This window comes from Microtus ochrogaster, unplaced genomic scaffold (genome assembly GCF_000317375.1).
Source record: "Microtus ochrogaster isolate Prairie Vole_2 unplaced genomic scaffold, MicOch1.0 UNK47, whole genome shotgun sequence".
In the NCBI taxonomy this organism is placed as follows: Eukaryota; Metazoa; Chordata; class Mammalia; order Rodentia; family Cricetidae; genus Microtus; species Microtus ochrogaster.
In genome coordinates, this window is record NW_004949145.1 from 2,816,448 (window position 1) to 2,837,511 (window position 21,064).

The 21,064-nt window shown below is 38.5% G+C and overlaps 1 protein-coding gene across 1 annotated transcript in view; it reads right to left on the reverse strand.

The window, feature by feature from the left end:
- The window catches only part of LOC101996008 (leukocyte immunoglobulin-like receptor subfamily B member 3), a 127,625-nt gene that overhangs the window by 89,107 nt on the left and 17,454 nt on the right, over positions 1-21,064 (reverse strand). Inside the window, exons 6-8 of the mRNA XM_026777131.1 lie at positions 11,481-11,762; positions 10,005-10,301; positions 7,681-7,974 (exon numbers count right to left, since the gene is read on the reverse strand). Coding sequence (XP_026632932.1) covers positions 7,681-7,974; positions 10,005-10,301; positions 11,481-11,762 — 873 coding nt within the window. The remainder of the gene's footprint in view (positions 1-7,680; positions 7,975-10,004; positions 10,302-11,480; positions 11,763-21,064) is intronic.

The following is a 21,064-nucleotide window of genomic DNA, read 5'->3' on the forward strand; positions in this document are numbered from 1 at the left end:
GGCCAGGCAGTGTTTAAAAGAATACAGTTTCCGTGTAATTATTTCGGGTATAAAGCTAGCCATGCAGGCGGCCGGGTGCTGGGGACGCAGCCCCGTCGCTCTTATTTCAACATCTCAGCCTCTCAAAGTGGTGAATCTATCTTTCCCCAGGGGATGTGCCATCACTAGCCAATCCCCTGCCAACTCTCCCAGCACCACCAGAGGAGCTGGAGTTGCTGTTTCCACCTAGGACTGGAGGGCCTGACATGGTTTCCAGAGGCCAAGCTGGGGAGGAATTGTCAATGGCTTCTCAGCATTGCAGGATGCCTCATACAGAATCTCTGACCAAGCAACCCATTAAGAAAGGGGAAAGCATTTCTTGAGCTTTGGCTTTGAGGATGTTGTAGAGGTGGAAAAGACTGAGGAAGGAAGTGGGCCAGTTAAGCCATCAGAAGATATACATGGGCCTAACACAGCCAGGGTCCCACCCACCCTGCTGCTGTCAAGGGACAAATCATATGCTGGTGTAACCTCCACACCAGGACTCAATGGGGTCAAGACAGGTGGGGAGAGTGAGCCCGAGGCCTGGACCACCTCATCTTCGAGATGCTACTGTAATAGCTCAATAAAATGGCCAGAAAAGGTAGCTTCTGCTCCAGGCTCTGTATATTGTGGGTGGGAGACCAGGTAGAGGTGAAAACGATGGGAGAGATTCAGGGCAGTAGCCCTTGCATGAGACTCACAGAACTTTTGGCAGCGTTGGAAGAGAAGGGAATGCCCCATCCTCTGGGGAAAGGGCACTATTCATGATGGGCCTCAGGAGGAGACTACGAGGAGGGATAGCAAAGAAGAGAGTCACCAGAAGAAAAAGGGTGAGCAGAAACAACTGCATCTTGGTCCCTGCGCTCAGTTCCAGGGTCAAGCTATTAGAAGTAGTCACCCACCATTTGAGGAGAATGCCCCAATCCCATAAGGGAAAAGGGATTCAACCACAGTCAAATAGTAAAAATCTTCCTGTTAACTAAGAGACCAGTCACCACCATAAAGGTCTTTAATAAGTGGTCAAGTAACTGGATTAATTGAGAAGAGAAACTAGGAGAGAAAATCCAACAGTCTACACTCCAAAGAACAGTTGGGACTCCCTGTAAAGCAAGAAAGCCTTCAGACAATCCCAAAGAGTGGTCCCCTGGCAAAAGTTGCCAGTTGCTCTCAGGCTCTGAGGGAGTCAGCGTCAGCATAAGGGCAAGGACAGAAGCGAAAGTAGTGTTTGTGGATTGAGTGTGTTGTTTATAGTGAGGAACTTCTGTGCTTTGTTAGGCTATGACCCTATGCTCACACAGTATAGTGAAAAAGACCTGTCATTTTTTGGTTCTACCTCCTGTGTGGTCAGCCCTTACATGGAGGTACTAGGATAAAATAAATCACAATGGAGAGTTAGTAGCTAGGAAGACAAATAGGAGAAAGAAAAGAAAAAGTAGGGATAAGAAGAAAGCCCCAACTCCTCAAGGGCTTAGGAAACTAAAATAGAGGTCAACTCACGGAAAACAGCCAAAGGGGGCAACCTCAGGATGATGGCAGAGAGTTGGGATGGAGACAGCAGCCTGGGCAGCAAACAAGAAAGAAAAATGCCCAAAAGAGACCCAAAGAAGTAAGCAATGGAAGAGGTCCATTCATGCTGGGCACCAGTTTGTAGTTGTTGCTGCCAGTTGTGCAATCCCCATTTCCCCGAGGGCAGGAGGTGAGAAGATGTGGATTCAAAGACATAGACTCCAAGAGATTCTAATACCGAAGCTCTTTATTGTAAAAAGACTAGGGTTTTTTATTGGGTTAGGGAAATTAAGCTGTCGCAGGAACGTTTTTAGTTGATCCTTTTGAAACTGGTGGTCAGGGCTGGTATGTTGTGATTGGCTAGGAGTACATGTCATTAGTTAACATGCTTTTGCTATGCTGATAGGTTGTTTTGACCAAGTTTCTTCTTGATATGAAATTGTGAAGTACTCATCATGATTACATCTTCAAGTAGATCTAGAATTTACAGCTAGTCATGTTGTAAAGTTCTGCCAGAGTGAAATGAAACAGAGACTCATGGACAAAGTACTAAAGTTTGATTTAGTTGGAGTGAGTAATGAGGGTCATAATATTTGTAAATAATGGAAAGCTACTTTTCAAATTATATTAGAATAGTGAAGGATGTTCCCAAAGTTAAGGACTTCTGTCTTCAGATTCCAGATGTTATTTCATTGCATATATTAGCTTTTGCTGGAGAAAGGTCTGTGGTCTCCATAGAAGATTTGTTGAGACAGTTCTGTGAGAAGTCATGGGGTGAAGAAGCTCTTTCATCTCAGATTAACATTTCCTGACTTCCATGTACACACTGGGATCTGTGGAAAATTCTTTGGGAATCTGGGAAATGGAAGTGGTCAATTTTTGTTTGAAGATGTGATCCAAGTCTAAGTATGTCACCTCCTGAACTTCTTGTCTTTCAGTGTCCTAGAAAGAAGTAAACTTAAAGCGATGTTGTATGCACGTGATTTACAGACAATGAAGAAATATTAAAACACATGGAAGAGAACAGACTCAGGAGGACCCACCTGCTCGTTCAGTGTTGATCTCAGTTCAGATTCTTGGTCCGTGGTGGCTGCATTTTTAGGGGAAAGATGTAATCAAACACACATAGTAAAGTTTTTCTGCAGTATAATTTCAAATCAAAGTGCTAGTGAGAGATATGGTAAAACCCAAGGTTGTTCACCTGCCACAAATTGGAATCAAAATATCTGTACTCTATCTTTGCAGTTCCATCCCACAATGCTGTACCCTAGTAAGTTTTTCTTCAGTATAGTCTCTCACTCTCTTACTTCCTCCTTTTCTCCTTTCTCTTCTTCTTTCTTATAATATCTTCTCCTAGATATTAGAGCGTATTTTGAATATGAAGATGCAGAGATGCATGGAGGAATTAGTTATCTGAGAGCCAAGGAAAGAACAAGATTTTCTTTCCTGTTTTGAAAACCCTACCTCAATTTACCCGCATTGGCCCAAGTATCCATTTTTTTCTTTTTTTCTTTTTCTTTTCTTTTTTCTTTTTTTTTTTTTTTTTGGATTTTCAAGACAGGGTTTCTCCGTAGCTTTTTTGGTTCCTGTCCTGGGACTAGCTCTTGTAGACCAGGCTGGTCTCGAACTCACAGAGATCCACCTGCCTCTGCCTCCCGAGTGCTGGGATTAAAGGCGTGCGCCACCACCTCCCAGCCCAAGTATCCTTTTGTAAATAAAGAACACACCTGTATTTCTCTGGTCTTGCTTTCTCACTCTACACAGATGACATTCACTGGCTTGTTCTTGAGACTTACTGTTTTTAACGAAGTAATAAAAATAAAGGAGGATGATGAGGAAGACAAGGATTATGGTCGCTGACAGCCCCATGAGTATATGCTTATTCCTGTGGTTATCTGGAGGAAGATATGATTCCAATAAGAGGTAAATCTTAGGATCACCATTTTGATAGATTTAATAATATTTATTTGTTGACATAAGTTTCTGTCCTGTCTGGTCCTGCTGTTGTTCAGGCCCAAAGAAATACACAAAAGTTGGGGTAAGTGTATCCCTGGCTGGTGGCTGGACACCCCGGGAAAGGAGCACAGGCACTCTCCAATCCCCTAAAATCTCTGGCCATTCAGCGGAGCTTCTCCCGGCTACTGCCTTTCTCCCCCAACTCAGTCTGCTTCAGGGCTGAGGGTCTGGGGACAAAGTGGTGAGTGCAACTGCTGCAGGAATTTCTTTGTTCCACTGAGACTACACCTAGCAAGCCCTCCCTTTTGTCTGCGAGGTCCTTGGCCAGCGAGAAGCCTTGCTCCTGTACAAGGAGATCCATCTGAAGGGGTAAATGTATGCCCACCTGGCCTGCCAGATGCCCCGGGAATGGAGGACAGGCCCTCTCCAATTCCCTAAACTTTTTGGCCATTCAGTGGGACTTCGCCCTGGCTACTGGCTTTCTCTATTTACTCCATCTCATCCTGCCACCAAGCACTCCTCTTCATCTGCAGGGTCCTTAGATCCACCACCACAGCCTACTACAGGTTGGAGGGGATCTGAGAGCCAATTGCAGTGCTGAGGGGACCTAAGAGAGGGCAGACCAAGAAAAACAACCCAAGTACACAGTTAGCCACAGCAAAGATTGGACCAAGATACCAAGACTCTCCTGACTGCATTTGAAGGAAGAGATGGAAAGGCGCCAATGCAAGAATTCCTCCAACAACCTGAAAAGCAATATTATAACACCAGAATCCAGAAAACATGCAAATGGATGGAAATAGCAAACACTATCCCGAGTGAAATAACCCAGACCCAAAAAGATGAATATGGTATGTACTCACTCATTAGTGGACTCTAGCCGTAAACAAAGGACATTAAACCTATTGTTCACAAGCCTAGAGAAGCCAAATAACAAGGTGAACCCAAAGAAAAACATATATAGATTCTCCTGGAAATTGGAAGCAAACAAGATCACCAGAAAAAAGTTGGGAGTATGGGGGTGAGTGTAGGGGTAGGGGTTTGGTTGGGGGAAAGGGAGAGGGGGAGAGAGAAAGAAGAAGGAAAAATGGGGAGAGCTTTGAGGAGTGAGAGGGTAGAGGTAGAGGAAGGGCTGATATAGGAGCAAGGAAGAAAATATCTCCATTAAGGGAGCCATTTTAGGGATGGCAAGAGAATTGGCTCTAGTGGGGATCCCAGGTGTCCACGGGGATGTCTTCAGATAGGTCCTTGGGCAACAGAGGAGAGGGTACCTGAACTGGCTCCTGATGATTATCTCAAATATCACCATAGAATCTTCATCAGAGGATAGATGGAGAAAGATACAGAGACCCTCATCAGAACAATGGACTGAGCTCCCAAGGTCCAGTTGAAAAGCAGAAGGAGGGAGAAGATGAGTAAGGAAGTTAGGACCATGAGGGGTTGGTCCACCCACTGAGACAGTGTGCCTGTTCTAATAGGAGCTCGCTCTCCAAATACAGCTGGACCAGGACTGAATGAGCATGTAGTCAAACTGCACTCTCTGAATGTGGCTGACAATGGGGGCAGACTGAGAAGCCATTGATAATGGCACTGGGACCTGCTTCTACTGCATGTACTGGCTTTTTGGGACCCTAGTCTATTTAGATGCATAGCTTACTAGGCTTGGATGAAGGAGGGCCGCGGACTTCCCACAGGCAGGGTACCTTGCCTTCTCTTAAGGAGGGAGCAGGAGAGAAGAGAGTTAGTGGGGGAGTGAGAGTGAAATGGGAGGATGGGATAAAGTGTAAATTTCTGAATGGAAAAATAAAGAAATACACAAAAGTCTACATTAAGTATAAACCAGTTGGCCTATTATTTCAGGCTTCTTATTAATTAATTCTTACATCTTAATATTTTATTTATTTATTATGTATACAATATTCTGTCTGTGGTGCAGGACAGAGGAGGGTACCAGACCTCATTACAAATGGTTGTGAGCCATCATGTGGTTGCTGGGAATTGAACTCAGGACCTTTGGAAGAACAGGCAATGCTCTTGACCTCTGAGCCATCTCTCCAGCTCCTAATTCTTACACCTTAAATTGTCCCATTATTCTTGTCTGTGTTAGCCACATGGCTTGGTACCTTCATCAGTGAGGCATTCTCATCTTATTTCCTCTGTGTCTGGCTGATGACTGCAGACTGACTCCTTCAGACTGACTCCTCCCTCTTCCTAGAATTCTCCTCTTCTTATTGCCCCACCTCTACTTCCTGCCTGACTGCCCCACCTATACTTAATACCTGGCTACTGGTCAATCAGTGTTTTAGTAAATTTAATACAAGTGACAGGATAAAAGACGATTGTTCCACAACATTTATTGATTGAAGGATAGTAATATTATATTTTTAGGGCAAGAGTATTGATAGAGAACCTACTAATAATATACATCTCAATGGAAATAGTATTAAACTGACTCTTAATGAGTTATTATTATAACCATATTTTAATGCATTTTTCAACTCTCAGCAGTTGAGTCTATATTTGTGATAGATGGTGATCAATAGAGATACCCACAACTGGGTAAAGTTGTAGAGAATAAGAGATCATAGAATTGTTGGCCTTATATGAGACATCTACATCTTATATCTTTCTCCAAATATTCACCATCATTGTGAAAGAGATGGAAGAAGAGATTGCAAAAGAGGCTCTATATGACTATAAGGAAACTGTCTTCTGTACACCGCAGGGCAGATGAATATATAAACTTTCTAAGAGGTCATGGTACCAAGCCCAAGAGTGTTGCAAGTTCAAGCTAGACAAATTCCCAGCGTGGAAAGACAGGGTCATCTTGATGTTCTACCCCTGGTCAAGGGGCTGTAGGCAATTGATAACTGTTGGGAAGAGGGGTGTCAGTTTTAGGAGAGTTGTTGCTAGTAAGATGACCATGCTCCTTCAGAAGTCTACACCTCAATGAACATATATGCATTATGCATGTGGCAGAGACCTGAAGGATACCAGGTAGAGGTCATGTGTTTACTATCTTAATCTGAGATTGATAGTAGTGTTCAGTTAATCTGTTTAGCAACTTCTACATCTACAACACTCTTGAATCAAACAACAAATTCTCTCTCAGGAGAAAAGTAAAGTCAAGTCTACTGCAATCATAGGCAACATTTTTTATAAAATCATTTTTTTCTCACTTACTTCCTTTCTCAGGCCTCATAACATTTTCTCCAGGAGGAACTGAAATAGAACGAGCAGTTTGTCATCCCTGGAAGGGAGTAAAATCTGCTCTCCTTTTCACTTATAGGAGATGTCAGATACAGTTTTTACTCTACTCCCAAAACGTCTGATGTTGCAGAGTATAAGCATCAGAGAGAAGAGATGATGCTGGTAAGACTACTGAGCTATGAGGGATCTGAGTTAAAACATGAACCCAAGAGATTTGGTACCTGTTTCCACAATAGAGAAGAGGAAAAATTACTCACTAGCTTTGGAGTCTGGTTCGATGCATGAAGTACAGTTTCTTGATGAGCTTACTAGGGAAGGGGAGAGGAGAAAAAGAAAGTTCATCAAAGACTTTGTGCCTTCCCTCTTTCGAAAGTCCTTTGAATTTGGATAGTAAGTAGCACCCACTCCACCTCTTAGTGCTGTCTTTAGTGTTATATGATGCCATTACATGGTTTGCTTTGAAGTTTTGTTTTCAAATTGTGATGAGTCAATGGGAATACCATAGAGATAACTATGTGAGGCAGAGATCAGGACTGTTCCATTCTTGACCTACCCAAACTGATTGAAAGCTTATCCCTAATGAGTCTGTCCTGACCTCTTTCTAATTCTCCCTGGAGACCTACACATTCTAATGTGGTTGATCAATCAGGGTAAGGATTTTTGGGGAGGTGCCTTGTCTATTATTTTGTGATATGATATTTGTTCTCAAAATGAATAAAAATGTTTTTAAATGAAATCTAATTGTATCTCTTACCCTATCCCTGTCGTCTCTCCAGCTCCACCTAGGTAGCCTTCCTGCACACTTCCTTATCTTGATAGCCTCTTTGTCTTTGATTAATATTGTTAAGTGTGTGTACATATATACAAAATACAGATGATGTATTTGTGTATTTACTGGGTCTCTCCATCATCAGTAGGATGGTTCTCAGAAATGGTTTTAGAGTTTCATTGGTTAAAAGGTATGATGAATATACAAGACTTTCTTACCTGTGACAGAAATGTACAGTGGGTCACTTGGGGATGACCATACATGGGAAGAGTTCCTGAAAGAGCCATAGCACCTATAGGTCCCAGACTGGATCATAGTAAAAAGTAGGAAGTTGGCCTGGAATGTCCCACTGTGGCTCTGCTCTGCAGACAGCCCATGTCCTTGAGGCACCCCTTCCCTGGACAGATGGAACATGTCAAACTGATGGTCAGAGGTACAGGACAAGGTTATGTCCTCTCCTGACATCACCACAGGACCCCTCGTGGCTGACAGAGAAGGTTTCTTGTACACACCTGGAAGAAAGGAAGAAGAGACAGTTAGAGGGGCAGTTCTTTACCAGTGTTCAATCACTCCTCAGAGTTCTGTCTCCCTGCTTCTATTTCTGTGATCACTCTCTCTCAAGCCCAACATTTATGTGTTCTTTTTCCTACCTCCCTAATTCTTTCTATCTCCCACTTTCCTTCTATATTATCTTATTGATTCTTTGACTTAACGTCAATTCTATAGTTATACATTTGCCTCAGTTTTATTTTTGACAATTTCTACCTCTATATGCATAGGTTCATTCATCTTTCTTTTTGTATTTGTTTTATAAACAGATATTTAACCTAAGAAGCAATTGGCTTCATTATTGAACATTCAAATATGTAATGTATTTTTATACTTGTTTTCATTAAAAAATTGAAATTAGAATACAATTACATTATTTCATGGCCTCTTTTCCTTTTAGTGTAGTTACATATATTTATATATGTAGTCATAATCATATTTATGCTATCATTCTCTCTTGTCCCCCAACCTTCCCTGATTCCATTCCTTTATTATTCTTAATACTTTCAGTTTTTCCAAATATTCTGTTAAACAATGAGTTTAATTAGATGCACTTGTTATTTTGTTAGCATATAAATCAATGTACTTCATAAAGACATCCTCATATAGTATATATATTTTTTCATTTTCTACCCAGTTCCTTCCCTTATACCTCTGCTTGTTCTTCTCTGCATTTTTTACCTCAATGGCATATGTATTCTTCCTCTTTACACATCCCTCTTTGTTAATCTCCTTCCCATTCTCATGGTTATTTCCCAATTTCATGACCTACAACTTTCTCATCCTTTGAATATTAAAAATTGCTCTTCAAGCTGATGAGGGAGGGGGATTTGATTGGGGGAGGAGGAGGGAAATGGGAGGCGGTGGCGGGGAGGAGGTGGCGGGGAGGAGGCAGAAATCCTTAATAAATAAATAAATTAAAAAAAGAAAAATGTAGAATCTGACCTCATTCTGAGTAATTAATTTTTTCTTGTCTCTTTTTCCATATGTGTTAATGAATCTCTTTTCCAAATGCAGGATATTCTTTTAATGTGATGCATGTTTTCCTTAAACAGGGGACATGATGATCTTCTCTTACTTAATATTTTGTATGTATACCGATCAAGTGTAATCTCCTATTGGCCTCCATATCTCTGCTTTAAAATATCCAATATTTGTCATTTTTTTCTTTACCTCTACTTTCAAATTTTCCACTCAAGCTTAAGACTTTTGCAGGTTTTTTCCTCCCACAAATGCCATACTTACATTTTCCGCAGCCCTTTCTATTGTTGCATCTTTCTCTCAGTCTCCCTGTCTTACTTACTATTTTTTTGTATTTCCATGTCTCTGCATTATTTGTTTTTGTGTATCCCAGGGGGAACTGTTATAGATTTTTCACCTATCCTAGAATGTCTGAATAACTTGGGAACATAGACTGACAACAGTTTGAAAATGCAGAGAACAAACAGCAATTGATGGTCTGCTCAATTACCCATGGTTATGCTATTTTTTGATGAATAGTCAGTCAAACATAGAAATTGAAGAACTGTCAAACTAGGTAAAATTTTATGTGTGCTATCTTTATCCGGACCTCATATTAATTAAAAACCAGCCCCACTCAGTACATCAACTCATATCAGAAAAATGACATGTTTATGTCTCTGACAGATGAATTGAAAAGGTAGGAAGTAAACAAAATTCTGAACTGTTGATGTCACTGAATATTAGTAGAAGGATGTCATTGTCTCTGATTATATCAATTTCACTGAGTCACTCCTTTCTCTTTACTTCTAATTATGATTCAATTGACATCTGTGTATCTGTACTTTATATTATAACCAATGGTGTCTCTTGTGTGTCAGTTTTCATTGTCTGTGTCAGTGACATATTTACCAAGGATACCTTTTTCTAAGTTTCCTACCTTCATTTTCCCCACCATCTCCCAGGACTTCAAGTCTATAGAATAATGGTTCTATATCACAGAGAGGATGAGGACCAGGTAGCACCCTCTTACCTGTGATCCTTATGTCAACAGGGTCACTGGAGTCAGACCACTCATATGGTGTTTGGTTATAAGAACCATAGCATATGTAAACACCAGCATGGTCAGGTGTCACAGGACCTATTGAGAAGCTGGCATGGGACCCCCCATGATGAAATTCTGCAGGAAGCTGGAAAGAGCCATTGATTATTTGTGAAGTCAAAATGAAAGTGTCAAACATAATCTCTGAACGACACTCTAGGGTCATCTTCTCTCCTGATTTTATCAGGGGAGTTGATAGGACCAATAGGAAAGGATTCCTGTAGATTCCTGTAGAAAGAGAGAGATTGTGAGTAAGAACCTGACCCCAATCTATATATCCCAGAAAATCTATGATTCTCTACCTTAACCTGGTCTTCCTGTCAGTATCCTAGTGTCCTTGTCTGTGTTTATGTCAACTTTGTACACAAACTTTTTCATCTTTCTCTGATCATTTCTGACTTCTGTGACTCTGGTAGCAGTACAGTATTTTCTCACTGGCTTATTGAGATAAAGTGTCTCCTGAACCAGTCTATTGGAGCCATTATTGCCCTTTTTTTCTATATTCAGGGAAGGCAGAAAACATGGCAAGCTTTAGGCTGGGTTCTTTTATGATTCCATTTAATGATACTTTTGAATGACTATAATCATTGGCAAGGTAAGATAATTAGTAGTGAAGGTAGGTATTATAAAATCTCTTCTGGCCTTTTCTATGGTTCAAAATTCTGTAAGGCTATTGAAATATGACATCATGAGTATTATTTCCTACAATAAATGAATGTATTGCTTTCCTGACTTAGTGACCTCTACACTTCCCTGCCCAGTTCTTAAATTGGCCTTGACATTGACTCTGGTCTTAGTTTCCAATTGCTATCATAACAATTCATGACAAATATGATTCTTAAAAAGAACACAAGTGTTGTGAAGATCAGAACTCTAAAACAAGTCCAAATAGCATAAATAAGTGATCTGCAGGGATATGTTACTGCTGAAATCACTAGGTAAGTATTCATTACTTTGTACCTTCCAGTTTCTAGAGGCCTCATGCTTTTCTTGGCACTTGGACCCTTCCTCCACTGTAAGAGTTAGCATTAGGATGTCTCCCTCATGTTTTCTTCTTCTTATAACAGTATTTTTTCTCATTTAGTTTTATGGTCCCTTGTGTTTCTCTAGAGCCTGGATAATTAAGGCTATTCTCCTATCCTGATGTCAAACTGTTAATACCTGAATTCCATCTTGAAGCCCAAATTATCCCTGACTTAACACTACTTAACACTGTCTTAACATTCATGAAGTCTCAGGGATAAGAAAATACATGTCCTTGGGTTTATGGTTTGCTCACCAAGGTATCCAATCACCTGTGTTGAATATTACTTTGTGATGCTGAAAATCTGCCTAAAATTAATCCTGAAAATTCTATTGTGTGGAGATTTGAGGAAATGAAATGACAATCCAAACGTGATCTCTGACCTGAAATTATGATCTCCAGAGGGTCACTGTGTGATGAGAGTTCACTAGGACATTGACAATTATTATCATAGCATCTGTAGGTTCCTGCATATACTTGTGTCACAGGACCCAGGAGAAGTCTCTTTTGGAATATTCTGTCATGGATCTGAGGGATAGGTTCTCCATGTTCTTTATATAGCCTGAATGTGTTATACTTATTAGAGTCACAATGAATTTCCACATGCTGTCCTTTAGGAACTACAGGGCTTGGCCAGGCAGACAGTGAAGGCTTGTCATGACTTCCTGTGGGAATATGCACAGAGTAAAATATTTCATGATCCCCCTTTATTCCTGACATTTGAGTCTCCAATTTTCACTTTTTCAGGGTCCTTTATACAACAAGTTTCTCTGAATTGCAACATCCCCATTTCAGAGTTAGAAGCTGAAATACTCAGGGGAATCAGGAGGTGAACAAACATTATATGTACTGGAAAGTTGAAACTTGCAAAGTTCAAAAGTGATCCTTTCTATTTCTGCAGAAACTGGTCCTGCTGAATTTTAAGAGATGGTATCTAACACCAGTTTATTTGCCTGCAAGTTATATATTCCCAAGAAAAGTCGTAAACACAACAGTGTCATTTTCATGTAATGAGTGTCCCCTAACTACCACAACATAATGTATATCATTCTATGCTAAGATACATTAACTGAGAATTATTTGTAAGTATTAAATAATGAAGTAAGTTTGGTCATAAAATGTAATCTAAAAAGAAATTCATCAGATGAAAATAGAAAAGATTAATCTGTGAGAAGACAGATGGAAACTGTGGCCACTAAGAAAGAAGAAAAGGTATGCTCTTGATTCAACTTCGCTGTCTCTAGAAATCTAACACTACTCGGATTAAAATTAAATTGTAAGCATGCCAGACCTCAGGAATGAGGGTGAGACAGACCAAAAAATAAAGAAAATCTACAACAAAATAGGAGGAATGAGTCCTTCTAACTACACTGTCCCTTCTAACTACACTGTATATATATAGTATATATAGTTATATAACTACACTTATATAACTTGCAGGCAAATAAACTGGTACAACAATAACTGTATTGTTGTACAGACATATGTACTGTTGTACAGAGATAGGGATAGCTTAGAGGCACACATATAGTTTCCACACCATTTCAAGGCTTCTTGTATATGAAACTTCAAGAGTATAGTCTTCTCTGACACTTGGGTCACTTAATGATAAAAATGATTTCAACTTATGATTGTCAGCCCATGAATCTTGGTTGTTGTTCTTTATTTAATGGTGTATGTTCACTAGGAAAGAGACAAATAGCAAAACACTTCAGTGAAGAGTATGTAGACTCCAGCCAGTATAGATATCTTACAACACTCCTCAGTAGAGGTGATCAAGGATGCCAATGAGAGACTGGCCCTGATTGTGAAGTATGTCCAGTGATCTTACTGATCGAGAAGCCCAGGTAGCAACAACATATGATCTTAAAACAGAAGAAGTAAGCTAGTTAAACTACCAAAATTGACATCAAGGTCATCCTGTTCAGGACTACAACCAGTTTTCCCAAGTTCATTCTCAAGTTAGACTAAATAGTAAAAAAAAAAAAAAACAAACAAATTTCAATAGTATACTTGATACAACAGGAGAATGAGTGAGGCTAGATCAGGCATTATATAGTCTTATGTGTAAATACAGAACCTGAATGAAAAACAATGAAGAATGACAAGATTTCTTTTTGATAGCATTCAATATCAAATTATCAGTCGTAAAAATTCAAGAAAGAATAAAAGATTATAGAGGCTTTCTTGAGTGTGTAAGGGAGGAGATAGAACTAGGATGAGTTTAGACAGGGGGATAAATGTAATTAAAACACATTGTATAAAATTATAAAAGAATCATTAACATATTAAGAGAAAGAAATAACAGAACTAATTAAAAAACAGAAACAACATAGAGAAGCAATGATATCACACTGTTGAAAAGAAGTTAAATGAACATGATCAGGTCCAAGAAGGTCCAACCACTATTGAATTGAAATAATCAGAATCACAGAACATATTTTATCATAAGAGATCCTGATATCAGAATGAAAAAAGAAGTAAAAACCAAATGAGGGGCTTCCAGTACAGTTACTGTCAGACTTCAGAGCAAATATCTACAGGTCATAAGAAACAAGGATGATGCATTCAATGAAGTGAGTGGAAAGAAACCCCGCCTATAAATATCAACAACACTGACCTTCAGAAATAGAGTTAATGAATTTCTCAGAAAACCTGTAGCAGAGTTCAATAAGCACAGGAAATGCTGTGAAGTTACTCAAACATAAAGAAAAGGCTGCTAATGAGTTACGTGGAAACATCTTCATGTAGAGAATGTAGAATAGTTCACTAAAAGCAAGCCAAAATAAGAGGTATCAATACTGTGCTGGTGATATACAAATTTTATCATTTGTATATATGTTTGAAGACAAAAACAGTAACTTCAATGGTTTGTCAAGTGACAAACATACAAAGTCATAAATTACAGCATCAAAATTTCAAAATATGTGGAGGTGATTAGGTTAGAGTATTGCAAAGTAGATTTTAAAACAATTGATAAATCTCCATGTTTTTGAACCATACCTTTAATCATAGTCCTTGGGTGACAGAGGCAGGCCAATATCTGATTTCATGGTCAGTCTGGTCTACAAAGTGAGTTCTAAGATAGTGAGAGCTACACAGAGAAATCCTCTCTTGAAAAGATGAAAAATGCTTATCTGAACAAAGTTGATGTCTTTCTCATCCAGGGGCAGTGTCTGGGACAATCTCAGACAGATCTGAGAGGCTGGATTCTGGAGTCATAACTTCACAGTTCAGAAGATTCACCAAGGAGTCATTTACAGAAGCCACAAGACAACACACTGTAATTCTGATCTCCTGCTATAATAAAACCTATTTATTGGGATGGGTAGTAACTCAAGATTTTAACAGTGGACTCACCTGCTTGTGCCAACATTCTCAGGACTAGGAAGGAGCCTGAAAAGAAAAACTCATGATGGTGATCTATCTCCTTTCAACAGCCTTCATACATTAGAATTAGAGACTTCTTTGTTAAAATGAACTCGTTAACCAATATCCACCATGGAAGCCAGTGTTTCTGCTGTGGTCAGTTCCAGTTTCCTAGGCTAATATTTCCACCCTGGCATCCCACCCCGTGTATTCCCAGTAGGACTCACCAATCCACACAATGCTTTTGAGCACAGAGAGCATGGTGCTTCTTTAGGTCACAAGAGGCAGAGCCGGAATAAAACATACAGGATGTCATGAGAGTCTTGAATTATCTATCTAACCACAGCACGGAAGACTAACCAACATAGCACATCCGCTTTCACCCCGTGTTTATGAGTTTTCTTCCAGACATGTTTTCTCTGTAACCTTGGCTAGTCGGGAATGCACTTTGTAGAGAAGGCTGGTTTTCAATTCAAAGATCTACCGGAGAGTGCCCCACAAGTGCTTGGATTAAAGGGGTGGTCTCCATAAAAGGGTTCACAAACACTCCCCATTTTACCATAGTCTCAAAAGAACACAGCTTTTCAGAAATTGTTTATTTATAAGTTGTTCAGCCATAGAATTTGCCATGATTACAAGTGAGTTGCATCCTGGACCCAAAACCTTTTCATTCAAATAGTTAACTATTTGAATATTGTACTAAATGTTTGCAAGTTGTTGCTTTTTAAATATGAGATGCAATGCCTCCTTTGTTGTTCTTTGCAAAATTTACAATGAATATTAGTCATGTTATAACAGCAATCCTAATGTGTCTATCAAAATGGTGATGCTGGTAATAATCCCATATTGGATTATAATTATTCAATATTTTACTTGATTAATTGTCTAGTTTATAGAATAATAAAATTCCACTTCTTTTTAAAAATCAAAAAATAAAGAAGTATATTTTTGCTTTAACTGAAAGTTCTTTTAAGATGTAGCATTAATATTTTTTAAAAAATTTATTTTATATTATATGTGAGTATGTGCATGTGAGGGCTGGTGACTTGTTAGGCCAGAAAAGGGCACTGATGAGATACCTTGGAGCTAGAGTCAAAGGCAGTTCTGAGCCTTCTAGTGTAGACATTGGGAACTGATGTTGTGTTGTAATGAGAGCGGCCGGCTGCATCCCTGCCACCCAGCTAGTTTATACCCAAAATAACCACACCAAATTGTATTAATTAAATTATTGTCTGACCCATTATTTCTAGCCTCTTATCGGCTAACTCTCACATCTTGATTCAACCCATTTCCAATAATCTGTATGCCACCACAGGGTTATGGCTTACCGGGAAAGATGAAGCATGTCTGACCTGGTGGCTGGCTCCCTGGCGGCTCTCTGACGGTGCTTTCTTCCTCCCAGATTTCTATTCTGTCTTCCCCACCTACCTGAGTTTGCCCTATCAACTTGGCCAAGGCAGTTTCTTTATTTCACCAATGAAAATAACACATAGACAGAAGACCCTCCTACACCAAAATTGGGTCCTCTGCATGTTCAGAACACACTCTTCACCTCTGAGCAATCTCTCCAGCCCTACACCCTTACAATTCTTTACCACAAATCACAAATATATGTTTATTGTGTTGTACTGTTTCACTTTATTGTTTAACAGTTTCTGAAAATGCTTAATATGTTCAATTTGACAAGTTGTTTTGCCTTTTTTCTGATATTTTTATTTTGTAAGATTCATTCCTGAATTAATAGCATTTGTTTATTTATTTCTGTAAGACAGTAAATAAATGACAATGAACTTGGATAATAAGCTTAAATATTCTTTTGGGGTATTTCTAGAACAGTCTGTCAGAGGCCAACAGACTATAAGACATGGCAAAGAAGTATATGTTTAGAGTATATTATCAGCTATATTTTATCACAGAGTTAGATATGTTTATGCATTACTCTGTATTTCTAAAGGTACAGTTTTGTTAATATATTTTATATAAATTGTAATTATACATTTTCTCCTTCTCTTTCTCTTCTCAATGTCTCCTATAACCTCTTTTGATCTCTGAGATTCATCTTATCTTTAATTACATTTATATAACTACACATGCACACAAAGACACATACACTTATATTTATATTCTTAAATATGTAAATTGGATATGATTAGTCTTTATAATATTATTTTTATGTGTACATATTATTTATATGTGACTACATTTAGAAGAAATGCAATCTCATAGTAAATTCTCTATTCCTTCAGTTCTTACAATCTTTCTTCTATGCATTGCATGATGTACTCTGAGCCTTAGATGAAGGAATTCTGTTACAGAATGATCAGCTAAGAATGAACACCAAACAATCACCTGTTATCTGTATTTTTGTTGCTTTCTGGTTTTTAATGGTTTTTGTCTGAGGCTATAAGACGTTTGATGAGGTATAAGAACTATATCTGTGAGTACAAGGATAAATATTTAGATTGCAATTTATGAATTATGCTTATTTAACAAGTTGTAGTTGTATATTTCTTCAAGATTAAAATGACACTAGTCCTGGATAGTTGGTTGGTTTTCCAGAACATTACACTTTTTCCTCATATTTGTGAGGAATATTAGACAGCTATTTCTACTAATAAGGTATATGTTGCCCTATTAGACCCTTCTGGTTACTGTGCCATGCTGTCCTAAAGACACCAAACATGGCTTTAACCTTTTACTTTCAGAAATGTTCAAGCATCAGCAATAGCTTCCTAGTAATGCTTCTTGAAGGTTAATGGTCCAATACATCCACATGACTAGCTTTAAAAATAATTACTTATGTATTGGAGAGATGGCTCAGTGATTAAAAGACCTGACATGTAAGTCAGGTAACATGAGATCTATCCCAGGAAACAACTAACAGATGTAGAATAAGTACTGACTCCATATAATGATCCACTGACCTCTACATTTGTTGTAGAAAGCACCCCACCTTTACCCAACCAACCCCTACTTCGATTACCCCCAATCAGTAATAAATATATAAATAATAATAATACTTTAATAACTCTATTGTTGCTTCAAGATGTAAAGGGAAGTTGAGTGACCATCCTTGTGACAATAACATTTACATTTTTAGTTTTAATTTTACTGAAAATAATTTTTTCTCATATAATATATATTGATTATGGTGTTCCTTTACTCTGTTCCTCCAAGTTCTTCCATAACTCCTTCTCGTTTGGATCCACTCCCTTTTTGTATCTTCTTAGCTAACAAATAGGCTGCTAAGTGATAATGGTAAAATATGACAAAATAATATATGGTAAGAGAAAAAGCTAGCATATCAGATTTGGACAAGACAATGAAACAGGAGGAAAACAGCCTAAGAAAAGGCACAAGAATCAGAGACCCACTCATTTGGATCCTTAGGAATCCCACTGAAAATCCTAAGCTGGAAGCTATATCATACATGCAGAGGAAACTTGCAGGCCATGTGCAGGCTTCTCTCCAGTCTCTGAGTACATATGAGATTTGATCATGTGGAGTAAGAGTAGTGGTCCACAGGATCTTTTGTGAACAAATGACCTTTTCACTTGGGTTATATATCAGATATCCAGCATATCATATATTTAAATTATAATTCATAACAGAGTCATATTATAGTTAAAGTTGCACCAAAAATTATTTTTTGTTTTGTGATCATCACAGCATGAGGAACATGTTGCAGCCTTAGGAAAGTTAAAATCACTGATTCATAGTGTCTTCCTAACTTGGTGTCCTCCGTCCTCTCCGGCTCTTACCTTCTTTCTGTTTCCTCTTCATCTGGATTCACTGAGCTCTAAAGGAAGTGGTTCGATGGAGGCATCTATTTAGGACTGGGTGTTCAGGTTCTCATCTGAGTATAGGAGAAAGTCATCAGGAGTTATTATTGCTACTTTTACTTTTAAAAATCAGTAGTATTTCTTATAACCTAGGTACCTAGGCTATCTGTCCTCTGGTTCATGCTCACCTGAGCAGTGCTGGACATGTGTTCCATCCTGTGTAATTAATTGACCTTAAGTGAAACCACACATTGATCAATTACTTTCACAACCTTGTGTAATCAAAGCTCTAGCATAGCTTGTAGGCATGACACCAATGCATAAGTGTTTAAGACTGGGTTGGTCTTTATATAGGGAGTGTGAAAGGTACATTTGTGTGCCTAAGATGCTAGCACATAGGCTCTATGTGGGCTCCAGATCTGCTCCTCCATCTTTAATGAGTTGTGTTTTCTTTAGCAGTAGGATTTTGCTATTATTTTGTGAAGAGCAACCTTGGTTGGTCTTGGTAACATCTAGGATTTATGGATTCCCAGAGGACCCCTTTGGCCAGTATCTAAATTAGATGTAACCCATTACAAGTGCTGGAACTTTCTTTTGATAGCAAGAGTTAGAACTTTATCTTCTCCATTTTTAGACAATTTCATGTAAATTACTTTCATTTATTTAAGTATTTTAGTAATTTTAGTGCTGTAACAGGTTTTTTTGGGGGGGGGTTTGGTTTTTCGAGACAGGGTTTCTCTGTGGTTTTGGAGCCTGTTCTGGAACTAGCTCTTGTAGACCAGGCTGGTCTCGAACTCACAGAGATCCGCCTGCCTCTGCCTCCCGAGTGCTGGGATTAAAGGCATGCGCCACCACCACCCGGCTGTAACAGGTTTTAATACCCCTCGAATGGTCCTCAATTTTAGCTGTCTCTCCCCAGATTCCATCCCTTATTCTACATTCTATCTTCTGCTCCACTTGTTAGCACTATTATAGACCCCCGTTTTTAGTCTAACTTCCTTTACCAAGATGTGTCTGTACCTCTAGTCACTTAGACTATAATTATTCTCTGAATCTATAGATTTTATTTTGGTTATCTCTGACTTAACAACCAATATCAACACATAAGCAAATATATACCATATTTTCTTTCTGTATCTGGATTATTTCACTCAGAATGAGTATTTTCTAGTTTCATTCAATTGCTTGTGAATTCTATGATATATCCCATTTTTAATGACTAAATAATAGTTCATTGTGTAAATGAAAATTTTCACTATCAGTTATTCTGTTGAGGAACATCTACATTGTTTTCTAATGAAAACTATGATGAATAAAGCAGAAATGAACAAATCTGAGCCAGGATCTCTTTGGTAGAAATGTCTTTGGGAATATTCCTAAGGGTAACATCTAAATGTATCTAAAATATCTAAATGTATATTGATTCACATTTTCAAGAAGAACTAACTCTGATTTCTGCAGGGACTATACAGGTTTGCATTGCTACCAGCAACAGTTGAGCATTTTCTTGGATTTACTTCTTCACCAGCATGAGCTGATACTTGTTTTCTTAATCTTAGACAGTTGTAAGATGGGATTTTGAAGTAATTTTGATTTGGACAGTTCCTTAAGTGATTTTCAGCTCTTTGGGATATCTCTTTTTGAGAATTTTCCATTTCTATCTGTGCCTCATCTCAAAATAGGGTTATTTATTTATTTATGCTAGCAAGTATTTTGGGTTCTTTACATATTTTTGTTATGAGTCCTCTATTGGTTGTAGAGTTTATAAATGCCATTTCCCTTTCTCAAGAAAGCTGTCTTGTCTGAATGATGGTATCCTTTGTCCTGCTGAAGGTTCTCAGTCTCATGGGTTCCTACTTATTGATTGTTGTTCTTAGGGCATGTATTATTGGTGTTCTAATCATAAAGTTATTTCCTGTACCAGTGTGTCCGAATATTTTCCCCAGTTCTTCCTCTGTCTGGTTCAGTGTATCTGTTCTTATATTGAGGTCTTCAACCCATTTGAAATTGAGTTTTGTGCAAGGTCATAAGAATGAATCTATTTGCACTCTTCTATATTCAGTTGTCTTGTTTGAAAAGAACCACTTGTTGAAGATGATGCTTTTTTTCCCAGTGTGTGTTCCTTGCTTCTTTAGCAAAAACCAAATGTACACAGTTGCCTAGACTTATATATGGATCTGCAAGTTGATTCCATCAATGAACATGTCTGTCTTTGTACCAGTAATACTCTATGCTTGTCACTATAGCTCTGTAGTGAAACTTGATAGCAGGAATATTTAGACCTCCAGCAGTTCTTCATTGTTCAGCATTGTTTAAGCTATTCTGTTATTGTGTGTAGGTATGTATGTGTGTGTGTTCACATTTGAAGCTGAAAATTGTCCTCTTAAACTCTGAGTAACTGTATTAGAATTTTGCTGGGGGTTGTATTGAGTCTATAGATTACTCAGTTGGCAGAATGTCCATTTTCCTATATTTATCCTATTGATCCTCAATCGTGAGAGTTCTCTTTATCTTTTGATATTTCTTGAATTTATTTCTCCAATGACTTCATGGTTTCTGTCACACAAGACAGTAACTTGTTTCATTAGAGATACTAAATGATAATTTAAATTTTTTATGTCTATTGTGAAAGATGTTTTCCTCATTTTATTCTCAGTTTGTTTGTCATTTGTATATAACAAGGATACTGACTTTTGTGATTTAATTTTTTCTTTTCTTTTTTTTTCCTTTTTTTCTTCCACCTCCTCCCCTCCTACCATTTCCCTTCCTCTCCCTATTCCCCCTCCCACTCCAGTCCAAAGAGCAGTCAGGGTTCC